Genomic DNA, 23,760 nt, shown 5'->3' with positions numbered 1-23,760 from the left:
TTACATTTTCAGACTTCTCACAGTGCCGACAGTGAAAGTTCGCTGTTACTAGTCACGAATCCACTTTACTCAAGGTTTATTAATTGCATTAATGCATCAATTAATTGTTCCTTTCCTTGGCCCACCAATCAATACTCCCCCCAAATCCTCAAATTTTGGCTAAAAATTCCAGCTGGTGCGACCTATGGTCCTGGTAAAATGGAAAAATCGAGAGATGGGAGAAATGTGGAGCGGAAAGCTGGGTAATACTATATCCAAGAGCACAGTCTGGGGGGAACCTCCCCAACTATCCTCTGGACCTTTCCTGCCTCACCTCGCCCCCCCAACCCGTGGTCCCATGCTCTGAGACGATCCTGCTCTCACAGGCCGAGCAGGAGATGTGGGGTTGGGAGGGATGGGACCCAGGTACAGGAGGCTTCTTGACAGGGGAGGAAGATTCTTGAGGGCACAGGAAGATTCAGAATGATCTGAAGGAATAACCCTTTGGCTGAGCATTTATGGAGAACGATGGGAGGATTTTCATAAAGTGCAAGAACAAAATGAGGGAAAGGGAAAAGATGACTCTCAAAGATGCAGGACCGACCTGAAGGAGCCATGGAAGTGGTAAAAAGGCAGAGAAAGGTTTTCAGCATCTCTGCCTGACAGAATGAGGGCGACCGCAGGAAGAATCAAGGCTTCGGGGAGCTGAGCACCTTTCACATTGGCACCACGGCCTTCCCCAGAGGCTGGGACCAATTAGACTGGAAAGATCGATTAGGCCTGGATATCGGGGTTTGCCATGCCTGCGACTCCACTAGTTGGCCACTTCTCCCCACAACACAGGCTTGGGGGAGAGGCTCTTCATCTGGACCCCATGCTCTTTAGCAGAGGACTTCGGCAGTATGACGCTGGTGAACGCGGTGGTCCTGTGTCGTGTGGCTTCTCGAGGACCCTCAGCTCTCTTCCAGGCATCCCTCCAGGGGATGGGCACCTCCCATTCCTTAGAGGAAAGGGGTGTTTCCTGAGGAAAGGGGTGTTTCCTGGAGTCCAAAGGCTGGGGTGTCCTCGCGCTGTGATGAGCGTCTGCTCAGACCCTAAGCTTGGGGACATGCATTCCAGTGCATGGACCCTCTTCTGTTACTTTCCAGTTCACCTTCTTTCTCAACCTGACTTTCACTGTTCTCTGAGTCCAACAGGTTCCAGGTAGTCTCATCTATGGAATCTGGGCCGGGAAGCCAACGGCAGCTACTCTTCTAGGACTATGGAGCCAACAGGGTTGACATAGGAAGACCAAAGAAGTGGGCTTATGGCCCACCTATATTTTTCCACGTCTGACTATAAGACTGAGGATGGAGCAGGAAATGACGAGTAGTCTGGTTCACAGGTGATAAACAAACATACACACAATAGAGCATCCACTTTTCTCCCCAAGCTAAAAATCTAGAAAGAGGATAAGGGGGCAGAATGGTTGGTTTGTGCGGCTCCTACCCCTTGCCCCCCTGAACAACAGCGCCTGCCACCTGTTCCCAATGGCATGACTCGGCAGAGTCGGGTGGGCACCTCGGTCCAGGTGAAGCCAGTCGGAGAGGTGAGACTGCAAGCTCAGGATGGGGCTGCAGCCAGCCCTGGAGGCAGTAGCAGGACACTTGACAAGCTCTATGTACAGCTCTCAGGACACAGGCAGAGGCAGAAACCACGAAGCAAGCCGGACAGGGGACTAGAGAATCATGTGGATCTGATCTCCTTAGTCTGAACTAAGTGAAGGAGTCTGGCAAGAAAATTCAAAATGGTGGGGGCAGGGATCCAGTGTGGGGCGTCTTCAGCAAGAGCAGTCTCAAATCTCTGTCACTGTCCCAGACAGGCCACCCAGCCCAGGATAGGGCTGAGAGTGGAAGTTGGGAAGGGGACATGAGGAGAGAGGTGTTCCTCCATCTGCCCCAACCCGTGTAGTGTGGGAACCAGCAGACTTCTCCCCACAGTTACCAGTGCCTTGAGTCTACCAGCTCGGGGCGGAGGCTGAGTTTCTTGAGGCTTTCATAGCCCACCACGATGACAATGGTGGAGGGTGTGGCTGAGATGATTCTGGCAGAGAGGCCCTTCATAAGGCCCCATGGCCCCTCTTCGGCCATCAGCTGCCTGAAGGTCAAGATGATGGAGTTCTTGCCCTCCACCTGAAAAAAGGCACCATAAGGTCAGCTCAGAGCTTCTCTGCACACCCTCCCTCCACCTGAAACTGCTGTGGTGAGAACCAGCCAGGATGCCGGACCATCTGCTGAGAGCCAGTTCAGCAGCAGTGGCTGAGTATAGTCCTGGCTGACACATGCCTGGGCTGGAAACTCAGGCTTCCAGACCTGCTAACAGCAAAACTATGGGGAATCTATTCCATTCGTCATGCCTGTTTGCTCAAGTAAGAGGCCCAGAGAGACAAATCAAGAAACTGGAGTAAAAAAACAGCAACAAAACAGAAAAAGGGGCCAGAAAGAACAGTGGTAGGACATTTGCCTTTTACACAGCTGATTCAAACAGAAGTGGTTCAAATCCCAGAGTCCCATATGGTTCCCCGTGCCTGCCAGGAGCGACTTCTGAGCTCAGAGCCAGGAGTAACCTGAGTGACTCCAGGTGTTACTCAAAAACAAACAAACAAAAAAACAAAAGGGCTGGAAAGATAGCATGGAGGTGGGGTGTTTATAGCATGAAGATGGGGCGTTTGCCTTGCATGCAGAAGGACGGTGGTTCGAGTCCCAGCATCCCAATATGGTCCCCCCGAGCCTGCTGGGGACGATTTCTGAGTGTAAAGCCAGGAGTATCCCTGAGCGCTGCCAGGTGTGAACCACCAAAAAAAAAAAAAAAAAAAATCAAAAAGAGGTTTGTATTTTTTTGTTTGTTTTGTTTTTGGGCCACACCCAGTGGTGCTCAGGGGTTCCTCCTGGCTGTCTGCTCAGAAATAGCTCCTGGCAGGCACGGGGGACCATATGGGACACCGGGATTCGAACCAACCACCTTTGGTCCTGGATCGGCTGCTTGCAAGGCAAACGCAGCTGTGCTATCTCTCCGGGCCCCAAGAGGTTTTTTCTTTCTTTTTTTTTTTTTCTTTTTGGCCACACCTGCTGGCACTCAGGGGTTACTCCTGGCTCTACACTCAGAAATTATTCCTCTCGTGCTTGGGTAACCATGTAGGTGTCAGGGATCAGACCCAGGTGGGCTGCATACAAGACAAATACTGTACTATTGCTGTTATTACTTCCCTCATACTGTTCCCATACATCTCTTCAAATCCATCATGCTTTAAGATCAAGCTGAAAGTTGTGTGTGTGTGTGTGTGACACATGGTGTCACTCAAGGGTTTCTCCTGGCAGGCTCGGGGGACCATATGGGATGCCGGGAATCGAACCGGGGTCCGTCCTGTTTTTGGTCACGTGCAAAGGCACATGCCCTACCACTGTACTATCCCTTCAGCCACCTGAAAGTTTTTTATTCTATTCTTTTTTTTTTTTGGGGGGGGGGGTGCACACCCGGTGATACTCAGGGGTTACTCCTGGCTCTGTATTCAGAAATCACTTCTGGCTTGGGGGAGGGACCATATGGGACACTGGGGGATCGAACCTCGGTTTGTCCTAGGTCAGCCACTTACAAGGCAAATGCCCTACTGCTGCGCCACCGCTCCAGCCCCTTTATTCTATTCTATTTTAGGAGGGAAGTATCCTGTCCCCTTTCCATCCATTAGCCCACGATTGTTGTTCTTATAACTCCTCTCAGTCCATCTGGTATAGTCGTTATTTGTGTCAACATATATTATGCTTTTCACATACAGTAAACTAGCTGGCAGCTAAACACCTGCCTATCTTTATTTCCCACTACTTTTCCAAAAGCGTCATGATGGATGAATGAACAGATAAGGTTTTGTTTAACGCATTTGTCTTTCTACTAGAACCTCAGATAAATTTCCTATGTCTCTCCTCAGAGAAGCTGGGGAGCCAGGAGTCTTGAACTAAGTACTTTGAGCTAGACTCAAGTAACCTTCCCAAAAGATCTGGGAAGATGGCAGAGAGCACCTGGCTTGCAAGTGTGACACGCAGGTTCAATCCCCAACACCACACGCAAAAGTCCAAATACATACCTCTCCAAACATTAAAATATTAAGGGGCCAGAGTGATACTACAGTGGACAGGATATTTGCTTTGTATGTAGACGACCTGGTTTTGATTCCCTATATCCCATATATTTTCCTATATCCCTTGAGCCCTCGGAGGAGTGACCCCTGAGTATAGAACCAGGAGACAGTCCTGAGCACTGCTGAGTATGGCCCCCAAACAAAAAAAAATAAGCTCTCACTATTGGGGCCAGAGTGATAGCAGTGGGTAGGGCATTTGCCTTGCATACAGCTGACCCAGGATTGATGGTGGTTCGAATCCCAGTATCCCATATGGTCTCCTGAGCCTGCCAGGAGCGATTTCTGAGCTCAGAGTCAGGAGTAACCCCTGAGTACCACCAGGTATAAGTCCCCCCCAAACCAAAAAAAAAAAAAAAAATTGCCCCTCATCCCAACCTGTTAAAGCTTTCCATCTTCCTGCTCCTCCTCATAATCCAATCATCCCATTCTCCTGGAAATGTTTTTGTTTTTGGGCAACACCAAGTAATGGTCAGGTTTCAGCAATCAGGGATCACTCCTAATGAGTTTGGGGAAACCATACAGGGTGCTGGGGATTGAACCCAAATTTGCTGCGTGCAAGGCAACTGCCCTACCCACTATAATATATTACTCAGGCCCTCTCCTGGAAATCTTTTTAGATTCTTTGATTCAAGTTTTTTAAACAATACCTGGAAGAGCTTGTAGCTGTTCCTTGCAGTAGTGGAACTGATCCCTGGATCCTGCATGCAAAGCCTATATTCTATCCCTTTAAGTAGCTTTCCCAATGAGATTAGGATTTCCGGAGTCTATGTGATTACTTATTAATTTTTCTTTGCCTTTTTTTTTTTTTGTAGTGCTATGGATCATCTTGTTTTGGGGCCACACCTGGCTCTGCACTCTACTGAGTCCTGGAAAGTTTGGGGAACCATATAGGGTGTCAGGGACTGAACCCAGGTTGGCCATGTGCAAGACCGTATTCACTGTGCTATTGCTTCAGCCCAAAAAGGAACTATCTGTCTGAGGAACACTTCAGTAAAGGGTTTGCTCAAGCTGCAGAAATGGCTAGAATAGAGCATCAGGACTCTGAATTCTGGCTTCTCATGGCTTACTTGGAAGCAATGTGGGAAATACATAAAAGCAGAATGAGGGGCCGGAGAGATAGCATGGAGGTAAGGTGTTTGCCTTTCATGCAGGAGGTCATCGGTTTGAATCCCGGCGCCCCATATGGTCCCCCGTGCCTGCCAGGAGCAATTTCTGAGCCTGGAGCCAGGAATAACCCCTGAGCACTGCCGGGTGTGACCCAAAAAACACAAAAAAAAAAAAAAAAAAAAAAAAAGCAGAATGAGGGGTCGAAGCAATAGCATAGTGGAAGGCTGTTTGCCTTGCAAGCAGCCAACCCGGGACAGATTTGAGTTCAATTCCTGCACTCCCATACAGTCCCCCACGCCTGCCAGAAGTGATTTCTGAGTGGAAAGCCAGGAGTACCCCGAGTACAGCTGGGTGTGGCCCAAAAACAAAAAGCAAAAAAAAAAAAAAAAAAAAGGGCCAGAGTGGTAATGCGAGCTGTAAAGCATCTGCCTTGCACTCACTAGCCTAGGACGGAACACAATTCGATCCCCCAAGCCAGGAGCAATTTCTGAGCACATACCCAAGAGTAACCTTTGAGTATCACCGGTGTGGCCCAAAAAAGCAAAAAGAAGCTAAAAGAGAAATCATTCCTGGCAGGCTCAGGGACCACATGGATGGCGAAATGCAAGGCAAATGCCCTACCATTGTGCTATTGCTCAGGCTCTCCTCTGATGGGGCCGGAGAGATAGCACAGTGGTAGGGCATTTGCCTTACACGTGGCCAACCCAGGACATATGGTGGTTTGATTCCTGGCATTCCCAATGGTCCCCCAAACCCGCCAGGGGTGATTTCTGAGCACAGAGCCAGGAGTAACCCCTGAGTGCCACAGAATGTGTCCCCCCCCCATAAAAAGCAGAATGGGGACACATGTGGGAGGAGTTGGAGGGGACACATGAGGAGTGTGGGAAGTGTGGGGGACATGTGGGAGGCCTCTCTTACCTGCACTCGGGTACGAATGACGTCCATAGGATTGGTGAGGATGGACGCAGTGGCTGCAGCCAGAGGCCCCGAGATGGCTTGAAAGACAATGTGTGGACACTCCTTAGGGCATAGATGCGAGAGCTGCTCTGGAATCCAAGGGGAGATAAGACCTCAAAAACACATAGCACCAGTGCCCAGCTGCCTCTGACTGACCACCAACCCACTGACCATGGCCACTGAAGACACAGGGGACTCAGAGAAAAGTTTCTTCACCTCCTACCCTGCAGAAATCCTCTTAGCCACACTGCCCACCACACTGCCCATTCTGAATGGGACAAGATTCTTCTGAGGGTTGGAGAGGGAGTTGAGGGGGAGAGTGCTTGCCTTGCACGTGGCCAACCTGGGTTGTGTTCATCCCTAACACCCCCAAGCAGCATCAGGAGTGAGCTCTGAGTGCAGAGCCTGAGCACCTCCAATTTGGCCCAAGAAGCAAAAAACTGAAAGAATGATCCCTGGGCTGGAGTGATAGCACAGCAGTAGGGCATTTGCTTGCATGTGGACAACTCAGGACAGACCCGGGATTGATCCCTAGCATCCCATATGGTCCCCCGAACCTGCCAGGAACAATTCCTGAGCCTGAGGTAAGACAGATTCAGCACCTCAATGATTCCTTCTCAGTTTTCTCTCTATAAGTCAGTTTTGAAAAATGTATTCTTTTGCACTGTTACAGATGCCACATCTGGCAATGCTTAGGGATGCCAGGGGTGTTGATGCCAGAGACTGAAGCCTGGTCATTGTATAAGCAAGTTATTCCTGGCAGGTTTGGAGGACCATAAGGGATGCTGGGAATTGAACCCGGGTCAGCTGTGTGCAAGGTAAATGGCCTACTCACTGCTATTGCTCTGGCCTTCAACTGTCATAAAATCTTTAAAGATCTTTTTTTTTTTTTTTTTTTTTTTGGTGGGTTGAAAAAATAGTACAGAAGGTTGGGTTTTTGTTTTTTTTTTTTCCCCCTTTGGTCATACCAGTAGTGCTCAGGTATTACTCCTGAATCTATGCTCAGGGGTCATTTCTGGCAGGCTCAGGGGACCATATGGAATGCCTATGATTGGATCCAGGTTGGCCACATGTAAACAAGCGATCTCCCCACTGTGATATTTCTCTGGTCCAATAGTACAGGAGTTTACAAGGTAGGAGAAATAGTACAGGGCTTAAGGTGTTTTCTTTGAACATAATTGCTCTGGCGTAATCACTGGTACACAAAAGGTCTACAGGGGCCAGAGTGGTGGTGCAATGGTAGGTCATGTGCCTTGCACGAGACTGAACTAGGACGAACCAAGATTCAATATCCCCGTGTCCCATATGGTCCCCCAGGCCAAGGGCAATTTCTCAGCACAAAGCCATGTATAACCCCTGAATGTCACCAGGTGTGGCCCAAAAATCAAAAACCAAAAAAAAAAAAAAAAAAGGCAAAAGGTCCCCAGAGTACTACCAAAAGTGATCCCTGAGCACAGAGCTAGGAGTAAGAGCAGGGTACTGCAGGGTGTGGGCCAAAACAAACCAAAATAAATATTTTTTTCTAATGACTCAATAGATTGGAGCAGAAGCTTTGCATGAAGGAGGCCTAGGTTTGATTCTGGGTAACATATTCCCCTGAGCACAAGAAATAATCCTTGAAAAAACAAAAGAAAGAATCCTTGAGCAAAAAGTCTGAACAACTCAGAAAACAGCCCCTAAGCACTGATGGTGTGACCCTAAACAGTACCACCCACTCTAGCCCACTGAAAAACAAAAGAAATTCTTTTCTCACACTTCCAGTTTTTTCTTGTTTTGTTTTGGGATCACACTCAGCAGAGCTTAGGGACCATCAATATCAGGGACTGAATCAAGGACACTGGTGTGCAAAGTATGTGCTCTATTTCCCCCTTGCTCTAAACTTTTGAAGTTTACAGCCAGAAAACTGAAGACTAAGGGACATACAGGAGGACAGGGTAGAAATGACCCTGTCTGGCAATTCCCTAAGTTGTCCAAAGTCCCTCTCCCTGGTCTCCCCTGGTCTTACCAGAGTCAGCAGGCAAAGTGAAAAAAAGAAGACTAGAGTCTCACTGGGATACCTCATGGCCCATGATACCTCCTGTCTACTAATTTGAAGTTTTTGAAGTGGTTGGGAAAGACAGTACAGGGTTAAGGCACTTTACCCGCACACAACTGATCCTAATTCAATCCCCCATACCACATAGGGTCCCCTAGATCCCCACCAAGTGATCTGGAACAGAGTGTGTGGAAGGGAAATGAGAGAAGAGGAAAGGAAGGGAAGGAAGGATGGAAAGGAAGGAAGGAAGAAGGGAAGAAAGGAGGGAAGGGAGGAGGAAAAGAAAGAAGGAAAGAGGGAGGGAAGGAAAGGAAGAAGGGAAAGAAAGAAGGATGGAAATAAAGGAAATAAGGTGGGAGGGAGGAAGAGGGGCCAAAGGTAGTAGAGCAGGTAAGGCCTGATGCCCTTGCATGAAGCAACCTGGATTCAATCCTCCACATCCCAAACTGTTCCCAGAACACCACCAGGGAAACTCCCGCAAGCAGAGCCAGGAGTAACCTGAGTATGGTCAGGTGTGGCCTCCCAAAAACAGAAAATAAATGGGACTGAAGTGATAGTACAGTGAGGAGAGAGTGCTTGCCTTGCAGGTAGCAGACCCAGTTTCATTCCCCAGCAGCCCATAGGGTTCCCCATGCACCACCAGGAGTGCATTCCTGAGTGAAGAGCCAGAAGTACTGAGCACAGCCAGGTATGTCCCCAGCAAAAAAAGAAAAAGAGAGAGAGAGAAAGAAAGATAGTAGCACATATAACAATAAAGGAAGGAAGGAAGGAAGGAAGGAAGGAAGGAAGGAAGGAAGGAAGGAAGGAAGGAAGGAAGGAAGGAAGGAAGGAAGGAAGGAAGGAAGGAAGGAAGGAAGGAATGAAGGAAGGAGGGAGGGAGGGAGGGAGGGAAGGAGGGAGGAAGATGTGTGTGTGTGTCGATATTGGCAGGAGCGGCTTCTTGGGCTTGCTGTCACTGGCCCCCAGACCTACAAGCCACAGCAAAACAGGCAAAGGGTGGGGTTCAATGCCTCACATCTCTCCTGCTGTCACTCATTCAGCAATGTTTCCTGGGTACCCAATCCAGGCAAAGCAAAGATAAACCCAGGTGGACTAGTTTCAGTCTCTTCTGGCTAAAGGACAGAGGCCAAGTTCTGAGTACATGCTTCCAAGAAGCCCAGCCCTTGATAATCATGAGATATAATCCAGCAAAATGGGGGAGAAAAGGGTTGCATAGAGACAGGAAAATGGGGAAGGCATACTTGCCTTAAACAGGACTGAACTGGGTTCCATTCCCAGCACCCAGAGAGTCCCCTGAGCACCGCCAGAAATGACTCCTGAGCACAGAACCAGGAGTAAGCCCTGAGCATCACCAGATACAGCCCCAAAAAACACATTTAAAATAAATAAATAGGAGCCAGAGAGATAATACAGTAAGTACAGTGCTTGCCTTGAAAGTAGCTATCCTGGGTTTGACTTCCAGCATCCCATACAGTCAGTCCCCTGAACTCCACTTGGAGTGATTGCTGAGTGCAGAGCCAAATAACCACTGAACACCACCAGGTATCAAATCTGTATTGGCTGTATGCAGGGCAAATGAGCTACCTGCTGTGCTATTGCTCCAGCCCTAAAACCAAAATACTTTTAAGAATTAAATTTCTAAAAATTTTAAATAGGGAGGCCGGAGCAATAGCGCAGCAGTAGAGCATTTGCCTTGCAGTCAGCTGACCCAGGATGAACTGCAGTTTGATTTCCAGTGTCCCATATGGTCCCCCGAGCCAGGAGCAATTTCTGAGCACATAGCCTGGAGTAACCCCTGAGCGTCACTGGGTGTGGCCCAAAACACACACAAAAAAAATTTTTTTAAATAGGAATAGTAAAGAGCCTAGAGCTCTTGCCTTGCACATGGCAACCTGGGTTCAATCACCAGCACCCCATATGGTTTTCTGAACCCTAAAAGGAAAGATCTCTGAGCCCAGAGCCTGAAGTAACCCTGAGCGCCACTGGGTATGGCCCAAAAAGCAAAAAATGAAAATAAAATAAAATAAAAAGAAGAAGAAAAACCTGTTCTGGTTTTAGCAGCACATATACCAAAACTGGCACATGCAAAGCTTAGGAGGGCACAAAGATGACATGCAAGTTCATGAAGCATTCAAAGGGGAAATTATAGTGCCAAGGATATGGCTCAGTAGCAGAGCACTTGAATGTATGAGTCAGGCCAGGTCCAATCCCCAGCACTCTAAAAAGATATCATAGTGGGCTGAAAAGAATGTGCAGTAGGTTAGGTTGATTGCCTTGCATGCCACTGACTCTGGTTCGATCCCCAATAGCACAGAGGGTCCTCTGAGTCTGCCATGCACAATGAGGCCCAAAAATGAAAATATGGGCCCGGAGAGATAGCACAGCTGCGTTTGCCTTGCAAGCAGCCGATCCAGGACCAAAGGTGGTTGGTTCGAATCCCGGTGTCCCATATGGTCCCCCGTGCCTGCCAGGAGCTATTTCTGAGCAGACAGCCAGGAGTAACCCCTGAGCAATGCCGGGTGTGGCCCAAAAACAAAAACAAAAACAAAAAACAAAAATGAAAATATAAAAAGAAAGGAAGAAAGAAAAAGAAACCATAAAACCCTCTTGCTTGTACACACAAGAGGAGGAAAATAATACACAATGAGCATCAGGGAAATGTTGGAACTGCCTTAAAAAAGAAGCATGACACACCTGCTGTCTCCATGACCCAGAATCACCATTTTCCTGATGGCCCTGCCTCAAATCACTGAACCTCTATGATTCCTTTCGGGGACACCAATTTGACCAAATTTCAGGTAAGCCAGTTTTGGGATTGATTTCACCCCAGGGCTTTTTTTTTTTTTTGGGGGGGGGGGGGGCGCGGCACACCTGGTGGCGTTCAGGAGATACTCCTGGCCATGTGCTCAGAAATCGCTCCTGGCAAGCTCAGGGGACCATATGGAATGCCAGCCATCAAACCAGGCCTGTCCTGGGTCGGCCACATTCAAGGCAAACACCCTACTGCTGTGCTATCACTCCGAGCCCCATCTTTCTTTTTGTTTTGGTTTTTTTTTTGGGGGGTTCCACCTGGTGGCGCTCAGCTCAGGAGTTACTCCTGGCTCTGTGCTCAGAAATCATCCATGGTAGGTTCGGGGGACCATATGGGATGCTGGGATTAAAACCACTGTCCATCCTGTGTTGGTTGCATGCAAGGCAAAATGGCTTACCTCTGTGCTATCGCTCGGGTCCCACTTTCTTTTATTTTGGGGGAGGTGGGCCAGCCCCAGCAGCGCTCAGGGGTTACTCCTGGCTCGCCCTCAGAAATATGAGGCAGGCACGGTGGACCATATGGGATACCGGGATTCGAACCACTGTAGGTTCTGGCTTGCAAGGCAAACACCCTACCACTGCACTATCTCTCTGGCCCCACTTTTATTTTTTTAAAATAACTTTGCTTTCACTTATCTTGAAACAAATGTATTATAATCAAATATGTCAACTATTGATGCATTTCTTTAAATAAATTTAAATAAATAAATTTAAAAAAAGAGGAATGAATAAGATTTTTTTGTAAGTAATGTCTTTTTTTTTTTTTTTTTCTTTTTGGGCCACACCCAGTGAGTCTCAGGGGTTACTCCTGGATATGCGCTCAGAAATGGCTCCTGGCTTGGGGGACCATACTGGACACCAGGGGATTGAACCGTGGTCCGTCCAAATGCCCTACCACTTGCGCCATACTCTGGCCCCTGTAGGTAATGTCTTAATCATAATCTACCATCAAATATTTTAGAAATACCTTTAATGTTTAGATAGTATATTAGTACGCAATGATTCATCATGAGTCACACAGTTTATTCATAAGTTTATACATTGTTGGAAACTCAACTACCAACAGTTTTCAACTCTGTATCTGGTTATTTAATTTTAAAAAATTAATAAAGAAAAGAGGAAGGGCCAGGGTCCAGAGTACTGCAGGTAGGGCACTCACTTTGCATGCATTCTACCTGAATTCAATCTCCAGCATCCCATATGCTTGGTCCCTAAGCCAACTAGGAGTGATCCCTAAATGCAGGGCTAGGTGTAAACCCTGAGCACTGCCAGGTGTACCCCAAAAAAACACAAATAAGGGCCCGGAGAGATAGCACAGCGGGGTTTGCCTTGCAAGCAGCCAATCCAGGACCAAAGGTGGTTGGTTCGAATCCCGGTGTCCCATATGGTCCCCCGTGCCTGCCAGGAGCTATTTCTGAGCAGACAGCCAGGAGTAACCCCTGAGCCGCCGGGTATGGCCCAAAAACAAAACAAAACAAAAAACAAAAACAAAAACAAAAACACAAACACAAACACAAATAAGCAAAAATGAAAGAAAAAAGAAAAGATAGACGAGAAAAGATGAGATGGGGACTGGAGCGATAGCACAGTGGTAAGGCATTTATTTGCCTTAAATGCAACTGACCTAAGTTCGATTCCCAGCATTCCATATGGTCCTCCGTGCATACCAGGAGCAATTTCTGAGGGCAGAACCAGGAGTAACCCGAGTGCCACCAGGTGTGGGAAGGGAAGGGAAGGAAGGGGAGGGGAGGGGAGGGAAGGGAAGGGAGGGGAGGGGAGGGAAGGGAGGGGAGGGGAGGGGAGGGAAGGGGAAGGAGTAAGGGGGAAGGGAAAAGGGGGAAAGGAAGGGGGAATGGGGGAAGGGAAGGGGGAAAGGAAGGGAAGGGGGAAGGGAAGGGGAAAGGGAAGGGGGAGGGGAAAGGAAGGGAAAGAGAAGAAAGGGGGAAGGAGAAGGGGAAAAGGGGAAGGGAAGGGAAAGGATGGGAAGGGAAGGGAAAGGATGGGAAGAAAAGGGAAGGGAAGGGAAGGGAAGGGAAGGGAAGGGAAGGGAAGGGAAGGGAAGGGAAGGGAAGGGAAGGAAGGGAAGGGAAGGGAAGGGAAGGGAAGGGAAGGGAAGGGGAAAGAGAAAGGGAAAGGGAAAGGAAGGGAAGGGCAGGGAAGGGAAGGGAAGGGAAGGGAAGGGAAAGGGGAAGGGGGAAGGGAAGGGAAGGGAAGGGAAGGGAAGGGAAGGGAAGGGGAAGGGAAAGGAAGGGAAAGGGGAAGGGGGAGGGAAGGGAAGGGAAGGGAGAAGGAGTAAGGGGGAAGGGAAAAGGGGGAAAGGAAGGGGGAATGGGGGAAGGGAAGGGGAAGGGGGAGGGGAAAGGAAGGGAAAGAGAAGAAAAGGGGGAAAGGGGAAGGGGGAAAGGGGAAGGGAAGGGAAGGGAAGGGAAAGGGAAGGGAAAGGGAAGGGAAGGGAAGAGAAGGGAAGGGGGAAGAGGAAGGGAAGGGGGAAGGGGAAAGGAAAGGGGAAGTGAAGGGAAGGGGAAGGGAAAGGAAGGGAAGGGGGAAGGGAAGGGAAGGGAGGGGGAAGGGAAGGAAGGGAAGGGAAGGGAAGGGAAGGAAGGGAAGGGAAAGGAAGGGAAGGGAAGGGGAAGGAAGGGAAGGGAAGGGAAGGGAAGGGAAGGGAAGGGAAGGGAAGGGAAGGGAAGGGAAGGGAAGGGAAGGGAAGGGAAGGGAAGGGAAGGGAAGGGAAGGGAAAGAAAAAAGAAGGGCCAAGGATATTCCTCAACGAGATGAGCATATGCTTTGCATGCAGGAGGTCCCAGTTCAATCCCCAAAACTGTACGGTCCCCTTGTTTTTGTATTTATTTATTTATTTATTTTTTGGCCACAACTGGCAGCGCTCAGGGGTTACTCCTGGCTCTGCGCTCAGAAATCGCTCCTGGCAGGCTTGGGGGACCATATGGGATGCCGGGAATCAAATCTGGGTCCATCCAGAGTCAGCCACATACAAGGCAAATGCCCTTCCACTGTGCTATCACTCCGGCCCCCTACCAGGAGTAATTTCTGAGTGCAGAGCCAGGAGTAACCCCCGAGCACTGCTGGGTATGGTCCCAAAATCAAAAACAAAACAAACAAACAAAAAAAAATGTTTTTGTTTAGGGGCCAGAGCAATTGTACAGCAGGTAGGATATTTGCCTTGCATGCGGCCAACCTAGGTTTAAGACCTGGCGTCCCATTGATCTCACAAGCCCACCAAAGTGATCCCTGAGAAGTCAGGAGTAAACCCTGAGCACCGATGAGTGTGATCCAAAAACAAAACAAAGTGGGCTGAAGTGACAGCACAGCCTAGCACAGCCCGTAGGGCATTTGTCTGGTACACAGCTTACCCGAGTTTGACCCCCAGCATCCCATATGGTCCCACAAGCCTGCCAGGAGTAACCCCTGAGCAAAACCAGTTCTACAACAAAACGAAAATTTATTTGGGGAGAAACACATACAATTCCATAAAATTTATTTGTTTTATTTTTGTTTGGGGGGGGGGTCAAACTTGGTGATGCTTGGGGGTTGCTCCTAGCACTGCACTCAGGAATTGGTCCTGGCAGGGCTTGGGAGACCATATGGGATGCCAGGAATTGAACCCTGATCAGCTGTGAGCAAGGCAAATGCCCTACCCACTGGGCTATGTATTGATCCACCCCCTCTTAATATTTTATTTGGGGCGCTGGGGTATTGGGACTTTAGTTAGATCTCAGCTATGCTCAGGGATAAAATAAACCAAGCCTCCTGAATGCAAACCTGGCATCAGGCTGGCAAGCTCTTTCTTAGTCCCTCAATTCCAACTCAACCACATACTCCATCCTCCCCCAATGGAAATCTGGGGGCACATGTATTGAGGTGAGAATGTTACCTTCAAGCCAATAATCCCACTTCTAGAAAACACCTTAGAAGTAAAATTTCTAAAGGCTGGAGCAATAGTACAATGGTGGGGCATTTGCCTTGCACTGAGCTAACCTGGGTTTGATCCTTGGCATCCTGTATGGTCACCCAAGCCTGCCAGTGGTGATTCCTGAGCGCAGAACCAGGAGTAACCCTTGAGCACTGCCGGGTACGCCCCCAAAACAACAACAACAAAAAAGAAACCACAAAAAAAAAAAAAAAAAAAAAAGTAAAATGTCTAGGGGCTGGTGCCACAGCACAGCAGGTAGGGCATTTGCTTTGCATGAGACTGACCCAGTTCAATCCCAGGCATCCCATCTGGTCCTCGGTGCCTGCCAAAGTGATTTCTGAACGAAGAGGTAAGAGTAGCTCCTGAGCATCATAAGGTGTGTCCCCCCTCCACCCAAAGAAAAATAAAATGTCTATGAACAAAGTTACTTTTCTTTTTCTTTGATTTTGGGGTCACAACCAGCAGTGTTCAGGGATCATTCCTGGTGGGGTTCAGGGGTCACTATGTGGCGCCAAAGACTGAACTCAGGTTGGCCACATGCAAGACAAGCATCCTACCCAGGCCCTAACTCCCCAGCTCTTGAACAAAAATCTTTATAGGAATGAAGAGGGTCAGATTCTAGCACAGCTGTCATTGAACAATACTGAGGTAAAGCAGACAATCCAGAAGTTCACTATAAATCCATCGAGTTTGGGCCAGAACAGCAGGACAACAACAGGTAAAGCATTTGCTTTGCATACAGCTGATCCCTGGCAGCACATATAGTCCTCCAAGCTCTCCAGCAGTGACCCCTGAGTGCAGAGAAAGAAGTAAGCCCTGAACTACTGACAGGTGTGGTCCAAAAACAAAAAAAAGCCATGAAGTTCATCTTCAAATTCCCTGCCCTCAGGCTGGGAGCTAGCATAACAAGCAAGGTACACTCCTGGCATGCACCTGACCCAAGGTCAACTGCCAGCACTACATATTCCTCGAACATCACTAAGTACTGTTCTGAAGGTCCCTAGCACTCCATGATGGTCCAGTGGCCCTGACACTGCAGGGCTGGAGTAGCATTAAATCCTTGGGTCTTTGCACTGAACCAACTCTTCAGCTGACTGAGAATTCCCAGAGGGGTCCCTGGACCTCTTGAACTACTACTTGAGAGGCCAAATTAAACCAAAACAAAACCCACACCTACCTTACGGATCTCTGTCCCTTTCCTACACTCCAGTTCTGTCACTATCCAGACCCAAGCTGATTCCAACACACCCTCTATTCTACCTTCTCTCTACTATATTCTGCCATCAAAGACTTGGCTTGCCTGAGCCCCAGTGCCCATTCTATTAGAGACTCCTTGAAGACAAGAATCACCATGTCTGGGGCTAGAGTGACAGTAAAATGGGTCAGAGTGTTTGCTTTGCACATGGCAGTTCTGGGTCCAATTCTCTACATCCCAGATGGTCCCTAGAGTAGACACAAGGAGTAACCCCGGAGCATTGCGAGGTGTGGCCACAAATCCAAAAAAAAAAATCACTTGGGCCGGAGAGATAGCACAGTTTTAGGACATTAGACTTGCACGCAGCCAACTCAGGACAGATGGTAGTTCCAATCCCAGCATCCCATATAGTTCCCCCATGCATGCCAGGAGCAATTTCTGAGTGCAGAACCAGAAATAAACCCTGAGTGCCACTGGGTATGACCCAAAAAACAAAAAACAAAAAAGAATCATTTTGTCTCTGAATTTCTCAGACTTTGGTTAAATGAATGGCTCAGTGTCCCATCAGCTCTCCCACCTCAACCTGCATCAAACCTTTGTCTCAGCCCCCCAAGCCCCCCAAAGCCCAGCCCCTCTCTCCTGCTCCCTTCTTACCTGCATAGAAGTGGTAGAAGGGCCACCATACCGCACTGTTGGGGATGTAGGTGAGCAGCGAAGCCACATACCCTCGATAGAAACCACGAAGCCCGTCAGCCCGCAGGATCTGCCTGATGATGTCCTTGGTCTGCCCGAAGGCCAGCACCCCCTGGCCCTCTGCTGTCCCCTGCACCTGGAAGCGGCCCATCTTCTCCCCCTTGCGCTGCATCATCAGGTGCTGCGAGACCACGTCGATGGGCACCGTGATGCTCTGGGCCACCAGGGAGGCTGAGCCGCCGGCCACCAGCGACTTGACCGTGTTGCTCTGGCTGTAGTCGGCCACAAACTTTCGCGTGAGCTCGTACGTGGTGACATAGCACTGGCCGGAGATGAGCGTGAAGGTGTTGACCAGGAAGCCCCGGTACAGGCCGCTCACGCCCTCCGCCCGCAGGATCTTGATGAAGGCGTCAAAGGTGCCATGGTACAGGCTCTTGCCCTTCTGCACCTGCAGGCGCGTGCGGATGAGGGTGAAAGGGTAGACACTGACGCGGATCATCATGGTCATGGCCACCCCAAATACGTAGAACTTCTTCTTGTCCAGGTGCTCCCACTCAATGATCTGGATGTTGCGCTTGTCCTCCATCGCGCAAGCAGGCCTGGGGCTGAGAGCAGGAGACATGGGGAGGGAAATGAGAGGTGTCAGCTCATTGCAGGTTCTCCTCTGGTATTTCCATCCCCAAGCTGCATCTTTTGGGGTTCTCTCCTCCCAACAATGCGTCAGCCTGACCAGTCCAGCAGCACCAACTGCCACCACAGTCTCCCTGCATGGATGAGGAAACCGCCTGCCATCTCCATCCTGCGCAGTCCTGCTGACTTAGGTGCCCCCTCTCTGTGAAGCCCTTCACCCCTCAAAGGATGGGAGACTCACTCCCATCCTCAGTTATGGGCTCAGTGCTTCTGCAGCTCCTGTTGCAGCAGGGGCTGTAAAGATGTTCAGGAGAGAGGGAAGTGGGTAGGACAGGGCTGTCAGAACTAACAAGCTCTCTTGGGACCACAGGGATATGTGGGAGCTAGGAGGCCTGGGTCCTAATGTGGCATCACCTTTGGCCTATCACCCTCATCTGCCCCATCAGCCAATTACTTCACCTTTCTTTATGTTTGTTTGTTGCACTATACCTGGTTGTACTCTGGGCTTACTCCTGGCTCGGTGCTCAGCAATCACTCCTGACAGTACTCAGGAACCATAGGATTTCCTGAGGATTGAACCTGGGTCAGCCTGTGCAAAGCTAACGTCTTACCTGTTGTCCTATCACTATGGCCCTGACCTCACCTTGCCACCTGGCTTCCCTTGTAGACCCCTCAAGCTCCCCTGACCATATTCTCTGCACCTCTCTTTTCCCTGGGCTGCCTTAGAAAAGAAGGTGGAGCATAAGGTAAGTGGGGTGTTCACACCACAGGGCATCCCCAATCACTACCTCCCCTGGCCCCAGTGAAAGGGTCAGAAACCAGCCCAAGGTCAGAGTCCCCTGTGGTTACTAGATAACTTACTCCAAAAATTGTAAAGCAGCGCTGTAAGCTGAGTCATTCTGCTGAGAGTCACGTTTGGGACATGGAGAGAACATAGGGAGAATACAGAGGGAACATGGTTTGCCCCTTCTATCTTTTATTTTATTTTATTTTTGGTTTTAGGGCCACACCTGGTAGCGCTCAGGGGCTACTCCTGGCTCTGTGCTCAGAAATCGCTCTTGGCAGGCTTGGGGGACCATATGGGATGCTGGGGATCAAACCCACATCCATCCTGGGTCAGCTGCGTGCAAGACAAACACCCTACTGCTATGCTACCACTCCAGACCCTCCCCTTCCACTTTTTTTTTTTTTGAGTCACACCCGGCAGCGTTCAGGGGTTACTCCTGGCTCTGTACTCAGAAATCGCCCCTGGCAGGCACAGGAGACCATATGGGATTCCAGGATTCAAACCACATCCTTCTGCATGCAAGGCAAATGCCCTGCCTCCATGCTATCTCTCTGCCCCCCCATTCTATTTTTTGGGGGTCACCCCTCCCCACCCCCATTCCATCTTGATGCATATGAATCATAATTACCCAGCCTAGCTATCCCTAGCTGGCTCTAGTGACACAAGACACAGATTCTGCCTCTGACAATGTGGTGGTCTGTTCAAGAAAAGCTGAAGTCCTTCAGAGCATCAGTGTAAAACACACAAAGATTAAAACACACACACACACACACACACACACACACACACACACACAAAGATGAAAGCACGAAAACTAAAGTAGTGTGTGGCTTTAATGTGGCTGGTGCTCCAGCAGCCAAAAAGTTTCAATATTATGGGGCCAGAGAGATAGCATGGAGGTAGGGCGCTTGTCTTGCATGCAGAAGGACAGTGGTTTGAATCCCAGCATCCCATATGGTCCCCTGAGCCTGCCAGGAGCGATTTCTGAGCGTAGAGCCAGGAGGAACCCCTGAGCACTGCTGGTGTGACACAAAAAACAAAAACAAACAAACAAAAAAGTTTCAAAAAGTTCAACATTAATCAGTTTACTAAAATAACAACTATAGAAAAGCAGGTATTTCTTGTGGCCAGAGGGAGTGGACATGGGTCAAGGCATTTGCCTTGCACACAGTCAACTCTGGTTCAATACCTAGCACCAAACAATCCAGGAGTCATGCGCCAGAAGTGATGCCCCTCCCCTAGCACAAAGCCAGGATTATGCCCTGAGCAATCAAGTGTGGCCACAAATCCCCAAATAAAAATCAGTATCTTTCAAAACAAACAAAAGATAGGGCCAGAGCAATAGCACATTGGGGAGGGCATTTGCCTTGCAAGTGGAAACCTGGGTTCAATCCCCAGCATCCCATATAGTCCCTCGAGCACTGACAAGAATGATCCTTGAGCTCACAGCCAGGAGTAACCCGTGAGCAAGACCAATTGTGACTCAAATTAAAAAAAAATCTGGGACCGGATCAGGACACAAGCGATAGTGTTTTCCTTGCACGCGCTAACCTAGGACGGACCACAGTTCGATCCCCCAGCGTCCCCTATGATCCCCTATTGTCCAGCCAGGAGCAATTTCTGAGTGCATAGCCAGGAGTAACCCCTGAGCATCACCGGGTGTATCCCAGAAAGAAAAAAAAAAAAAATCAGCATCTTCCAACTTAAGAACTATTAGACCAGGGATATCACATGCTGACATACATTAGTTGTGATGCCAAGTGTTCCTGTGTGTATCAGATCCTGGCACAGTACCAGCAATGGAAAGTTAGGAAAGAAATGTCTAGACTGTAGGAACAAGACAAGCACGGCCTGAAGCTGAAGGAAGATGTCAAGAGTTTAAGCTAGGACAAGGAATCAGTGTGTGCTGAGCAGGAGCAGGGTCCAAAGGATCTCGAGGACTGCAAGGACAGATGGCACGGAGGCCCGCCCCCCTTGCCTCCCTGTCAGCCCCAGCAAGCAGCAATGCTCCCAACCTCTGCCCCCATGAGGAGCATTCTAGAGAAGGGGTCACTCTCTTCTTGCCTTAGTGTCCTCAAGAAGCCTATTCATGTTCCCAACATTACTAACTGTCCAGTAAGGGGAAACAGAGGCCCCCAAATGTCTGTCACTTGTATGAGTCTCATACTGTCGTGGATGCTCTGATACTTGCCCTAAGTGAGGAAACAGTTGGTCAGAGAGGGGTCAGAGAGGTCAGAAGCGACAGGCCCAAGGTCAGGCCACTCGCTGGTCAGAGGGGAAGGCAGGGATACGGCCAGGAGCTCGCTGTATACTGCCAGCCTCCAGAACTCCTGAGAGCAGCGGCCTCCAAGACAAAACACTCTGGGTGGCCCTGAGGACTGCCAGCCGTGCAAAGGCTCCCCTCAGAAGCACCGAGAAAATGCCTCTCACCACTGTTCCAGGCTAGCCATGCTCTGCCGCAACTTTCCCAGGGTGTTTGTAAGGTGAACAGGCAGTTGTAAAGTGACCTCTTTAAGCAGGGCAGGAACCTCAGTGTCACAGGCCAAAATTGGGCCAGTCTAGAGAGGACAGCAGCTCCCTGGTAGCGGCAGGTGAAGCCCAGCAAAAGAGGCTGCTTTTCCATAAGCTCAGGAGATGCAGAGCAGTACAGGACTCAGGGCCCCACATCCTGGTAGTCCTCAGCTATCAAATAGTTAATCCCCAGAAGGAAAGAGGGCTCACAAAAGTGACTCCACCCCCCAAGAAAGAGACCAGCTCCTCTGCCTTGACCCTCTGGAAGAGCATCCTTGCAAGGAACTGAATGCAACCTTTCATGGCACCCAATTCAATCACCCACACTTGCTCATGGTTTTACTCCCTTTCTTTTGTGCATGCACGGCCTATATCCTGGGCTTTTCTCCCAGCTAAGAACACTGTCCAGGAACAAAGTTTCCAGTACTTTCTATGGAGACCCAATAGATGATCCTGGATGATCCCAAGCCATTGAATGAGTTGTCTCAGCACAGACCTCTCTAACTGACCTTTCCAATATAAAGGGTCAAACTGGCTCAGGCATCGCTCTGATTCCATCACCCTAAATTTAGTTAAAATAAAATCAAGGGGCCAGAGTAATGGCGCGAGCCATAAGACATCTGCCTTGTGAGCGCTACCTTAGGACGGACCACGGTTTGATCCCTCAGTGTCCCATATGGTCCCCCAAGCCAGGAGCGATTTCTGAACACATAGCCAGGAGTAACCCCTGATGTCACAGGGTGTGGCCAAAAAATAAAATAAATAAATAAAATAAAATCATACCAGACAAGCTGGAAAGATAGTAGTACAGGGCTTAAGGCCCTTTGGTGCCTTGCATGCAGCCTTGTCTGATTTGCCAGGCACCAAATGGTCTCCTAAGCATTGTCAAGTATGATCCCCAGACTATCACCGGGCTCAGAGAGAAGACTCAGGCTGAGAGGACAATGTCCCCTGGATGGCCAGGTTATACAGGGAAACCTGTAATCTGAAGAGGCAAGTTGGAGTTGCATCTTCATTACTCAGAAGGATGGTGGCCAAACCAAGCCCCTAAAATTCAGTTTGCTCATCTCTGAACCGTGCTGCTGTGAGGCAGCATGGCACAGCTCCCACAGTTCATTTGTGAATGTATTTTGCTAACAGTACATTTTTGGGGGGAGGTGGTTCCAGGCACAAATCCTAGATTTCTTAGATGAAACACACGAATTCTGCTACTAGACACCAAACCCAACCACCAGGAAAGTGCTTTTCCCCTTGCTGTTCGACAGTTTTGCCATTGAGAGTAGGGCAGCCTGGATATCCCTTGAGATACACGATGAACCAGATCTGTAGAATTTCCAGAATGTCCACCAGAGCAACTGAACAGAGATAAAAGTGGGGGGTTGGGGTACATCCAACTGTGCTCAGAGCTTATTCTTGGGTCTACAATAAGGGATCACTCCTGGTAGGATTCAAGGAACCCTATGCAGTGCAGGGAATTAAATTCAGGTTAGCTACCTGCAAGGCATGAGCCTTTTCCACTCTCCCATTTCACTAGTGTAAGAAGTATATGTGTGTGTGTGTGTGTGTGTGTGTGTGTGTGTGTGTTTGGGTCACAACTGGTAACGCTCAGGGGTTACTCCTGGCTATGTGCTCAGAAATCGCTCCTGGCTTGGCTTGGGGGTCATATGGGACGACATGGAATCAAACCGCGGTCCATCCTAGGTTAGTGCATGCAAGCATGCAAGGCAGATGCCCTACTGCTTGTGCCACCGCTCTGGCCCCCAAGAAGTAATTGTTGTTGTTGTTGTTGTTGGGTCACACCTGGCAGCGCTCAAGGGTTACTCCTGGCTCTATGCTCAGAAATCACTCCTGGCAGGCTCCAGGGACCATATGGGATGCCGGGATTTGAACCACTGTCCTTCTGCATGCAAGGCAAACACACTACCTCCAGGCTAGCTCTCCGGCCCCAAGAAGTAATATTTTAACTAAACTCCCAGGTGACAACATATGTCAGGGGCTGGAAAACACTCCTGGAAATATTAAGTGATGTCAGAATAGCCATCACTCAAGCAGTCCAGGGCCATGAGACCATGACAACTGGATCAGGAACCCTCTAACTATTCTACCTGCCACCAAAAACTATTAGATTTATTCAAACCTGCACAACCACCATTCATCAACTCCAATCGCTTCCTACCACTCCCGCTGCACATCCCTGGGGCCTGCTCCCCCTTCCAAGGCTGGAAACAAGGAGATCTTGGCTTTCCCCCTGTTGCTTTGTCCTCTCCAGGGCCGGCTGCATTCAGGTTGTGCCTAACAGCAGCGATCACCTCCCCTAAATATGTGCGTCCACACGTTCTCCCACCTTCCCAATGAATACAACACCCCCTTTAGGTGTGGTCTCAGCTCCAGGGAGAGAGGCAGTCTCACACCCCCAACCCCCAGACCGGATGAGATTCCTGACTGCCTGGTGTCCGTTCGGTAATCTATAGAGCTCCCACGTGACCCCACATGGCCAACACCACATGACACCGCTCCCTCCACTCCACGTGACACCCCTTTATTTATGCACCCCCAGTGTGGACCCCCCCCAGCCCTCTCCTGCACTGCTGCCTCGGTGTCCTTCACCAAGCTTCATTTGCTGTCAGTCTCATGCATGCACCGACAGAAAAAATGCTGCCTTGCTGGAATCGTCCTCCATGGCCTCCCCAAAACTGCCCCCCCCAACTCCCCAACACTGAAGCCTCCCTGACAGCTGCCTCCCTGACAGCTCTCTGACAAGCTCAGGGATCTTGGCGGGGTCACACTCCAGCGCCCCAAGGAGATGGGGGCTCACCTTCCGAGATCACGGAGGTTCCGCCGCCAGCGAAGGGAACTGCAAGCCCCGACCTTTAGGCCGCAGCTCCCACTCGATCCGCAGGGCCTGGGGACTCAGGGCCTCGGGTCGCATCTTCCTCCATCTCGCCCCGGCTCCAGG

At 49.6% G+C, this 23,760-nt stretch overlaps 1 protein-coding gene across 1 annotated transcript; it reads right to left on the bottom strand.

The window, feature by feature from the left end:
- Nucleotides 1-1,305: 1,305 nt before the first annotated feature.
- SLC25A44 (solute carrier family 25 member 44) lies at nt 1,306-23,760 on the bottom strand. Its single transcript, XM_049782310.1, has 4 exons — nt 23,620-23,760; nt 16,838-17,481; nt 6,176-6,303; nt 1,306-2,150 (listed from the first exon to the last, which is right to left on the bottom strand). Exons 2-4 carry the CDS (start codon nt 17,460-17,462, stop codon nt 1,959-1,961), a joined length of 945 nt encoding a protein of 314 aa, XP_049638267.1. The 5' UTR covers nt 17,463-17,481; nt 23,620-23,760; the 3' UTR covers nt 1,306-1,958.

This window comes from Suncus etruscus, chromosome 10 (assembly GCF_024139225.1).
Source record: "Suncus etruscus isolate mSunEtr1 chromosome 10, mSunEtr1.pri.cur, whole genome shotgun sequence".
Classification (NCBI taxonomy): domain Eukaryota; kingdom Metazoa; phylum Chordata; class Mammalia; order Eulipotyphla; family Soricidae; genus Suncus; species Suncus etruscus.
Note: the sequence above shows the minus strand (reverse complement) of the source record. Positions and strands in the feature narration are given on the sequence as shown.

Bases quoted from the DNA above. Each gene is read 5' to 3' on its own strand.
- SLC25A44 (XM_049782310.1), bottom strand. From the start codon at position 17,462: ATGGAGGACAAGCGCAACATCCAGATCATTGAGTGGGAGCACCTGGAC. The intron at 6,304-16,837 runs GTAAGAAGGGAG...CTTGGATTCCAG, and splicing joins CTTCTACCACTTCTATGCAG to AGCAGCTCTCGCATCTATGC. The intron at 2,151-6,175 runs GTAAGAGAGGCC...GCCTTTTTTCAG, and splicing joins TCATTCGTACCCGAGTGCAG to GTGGAGGGCAAGAACTCCAT.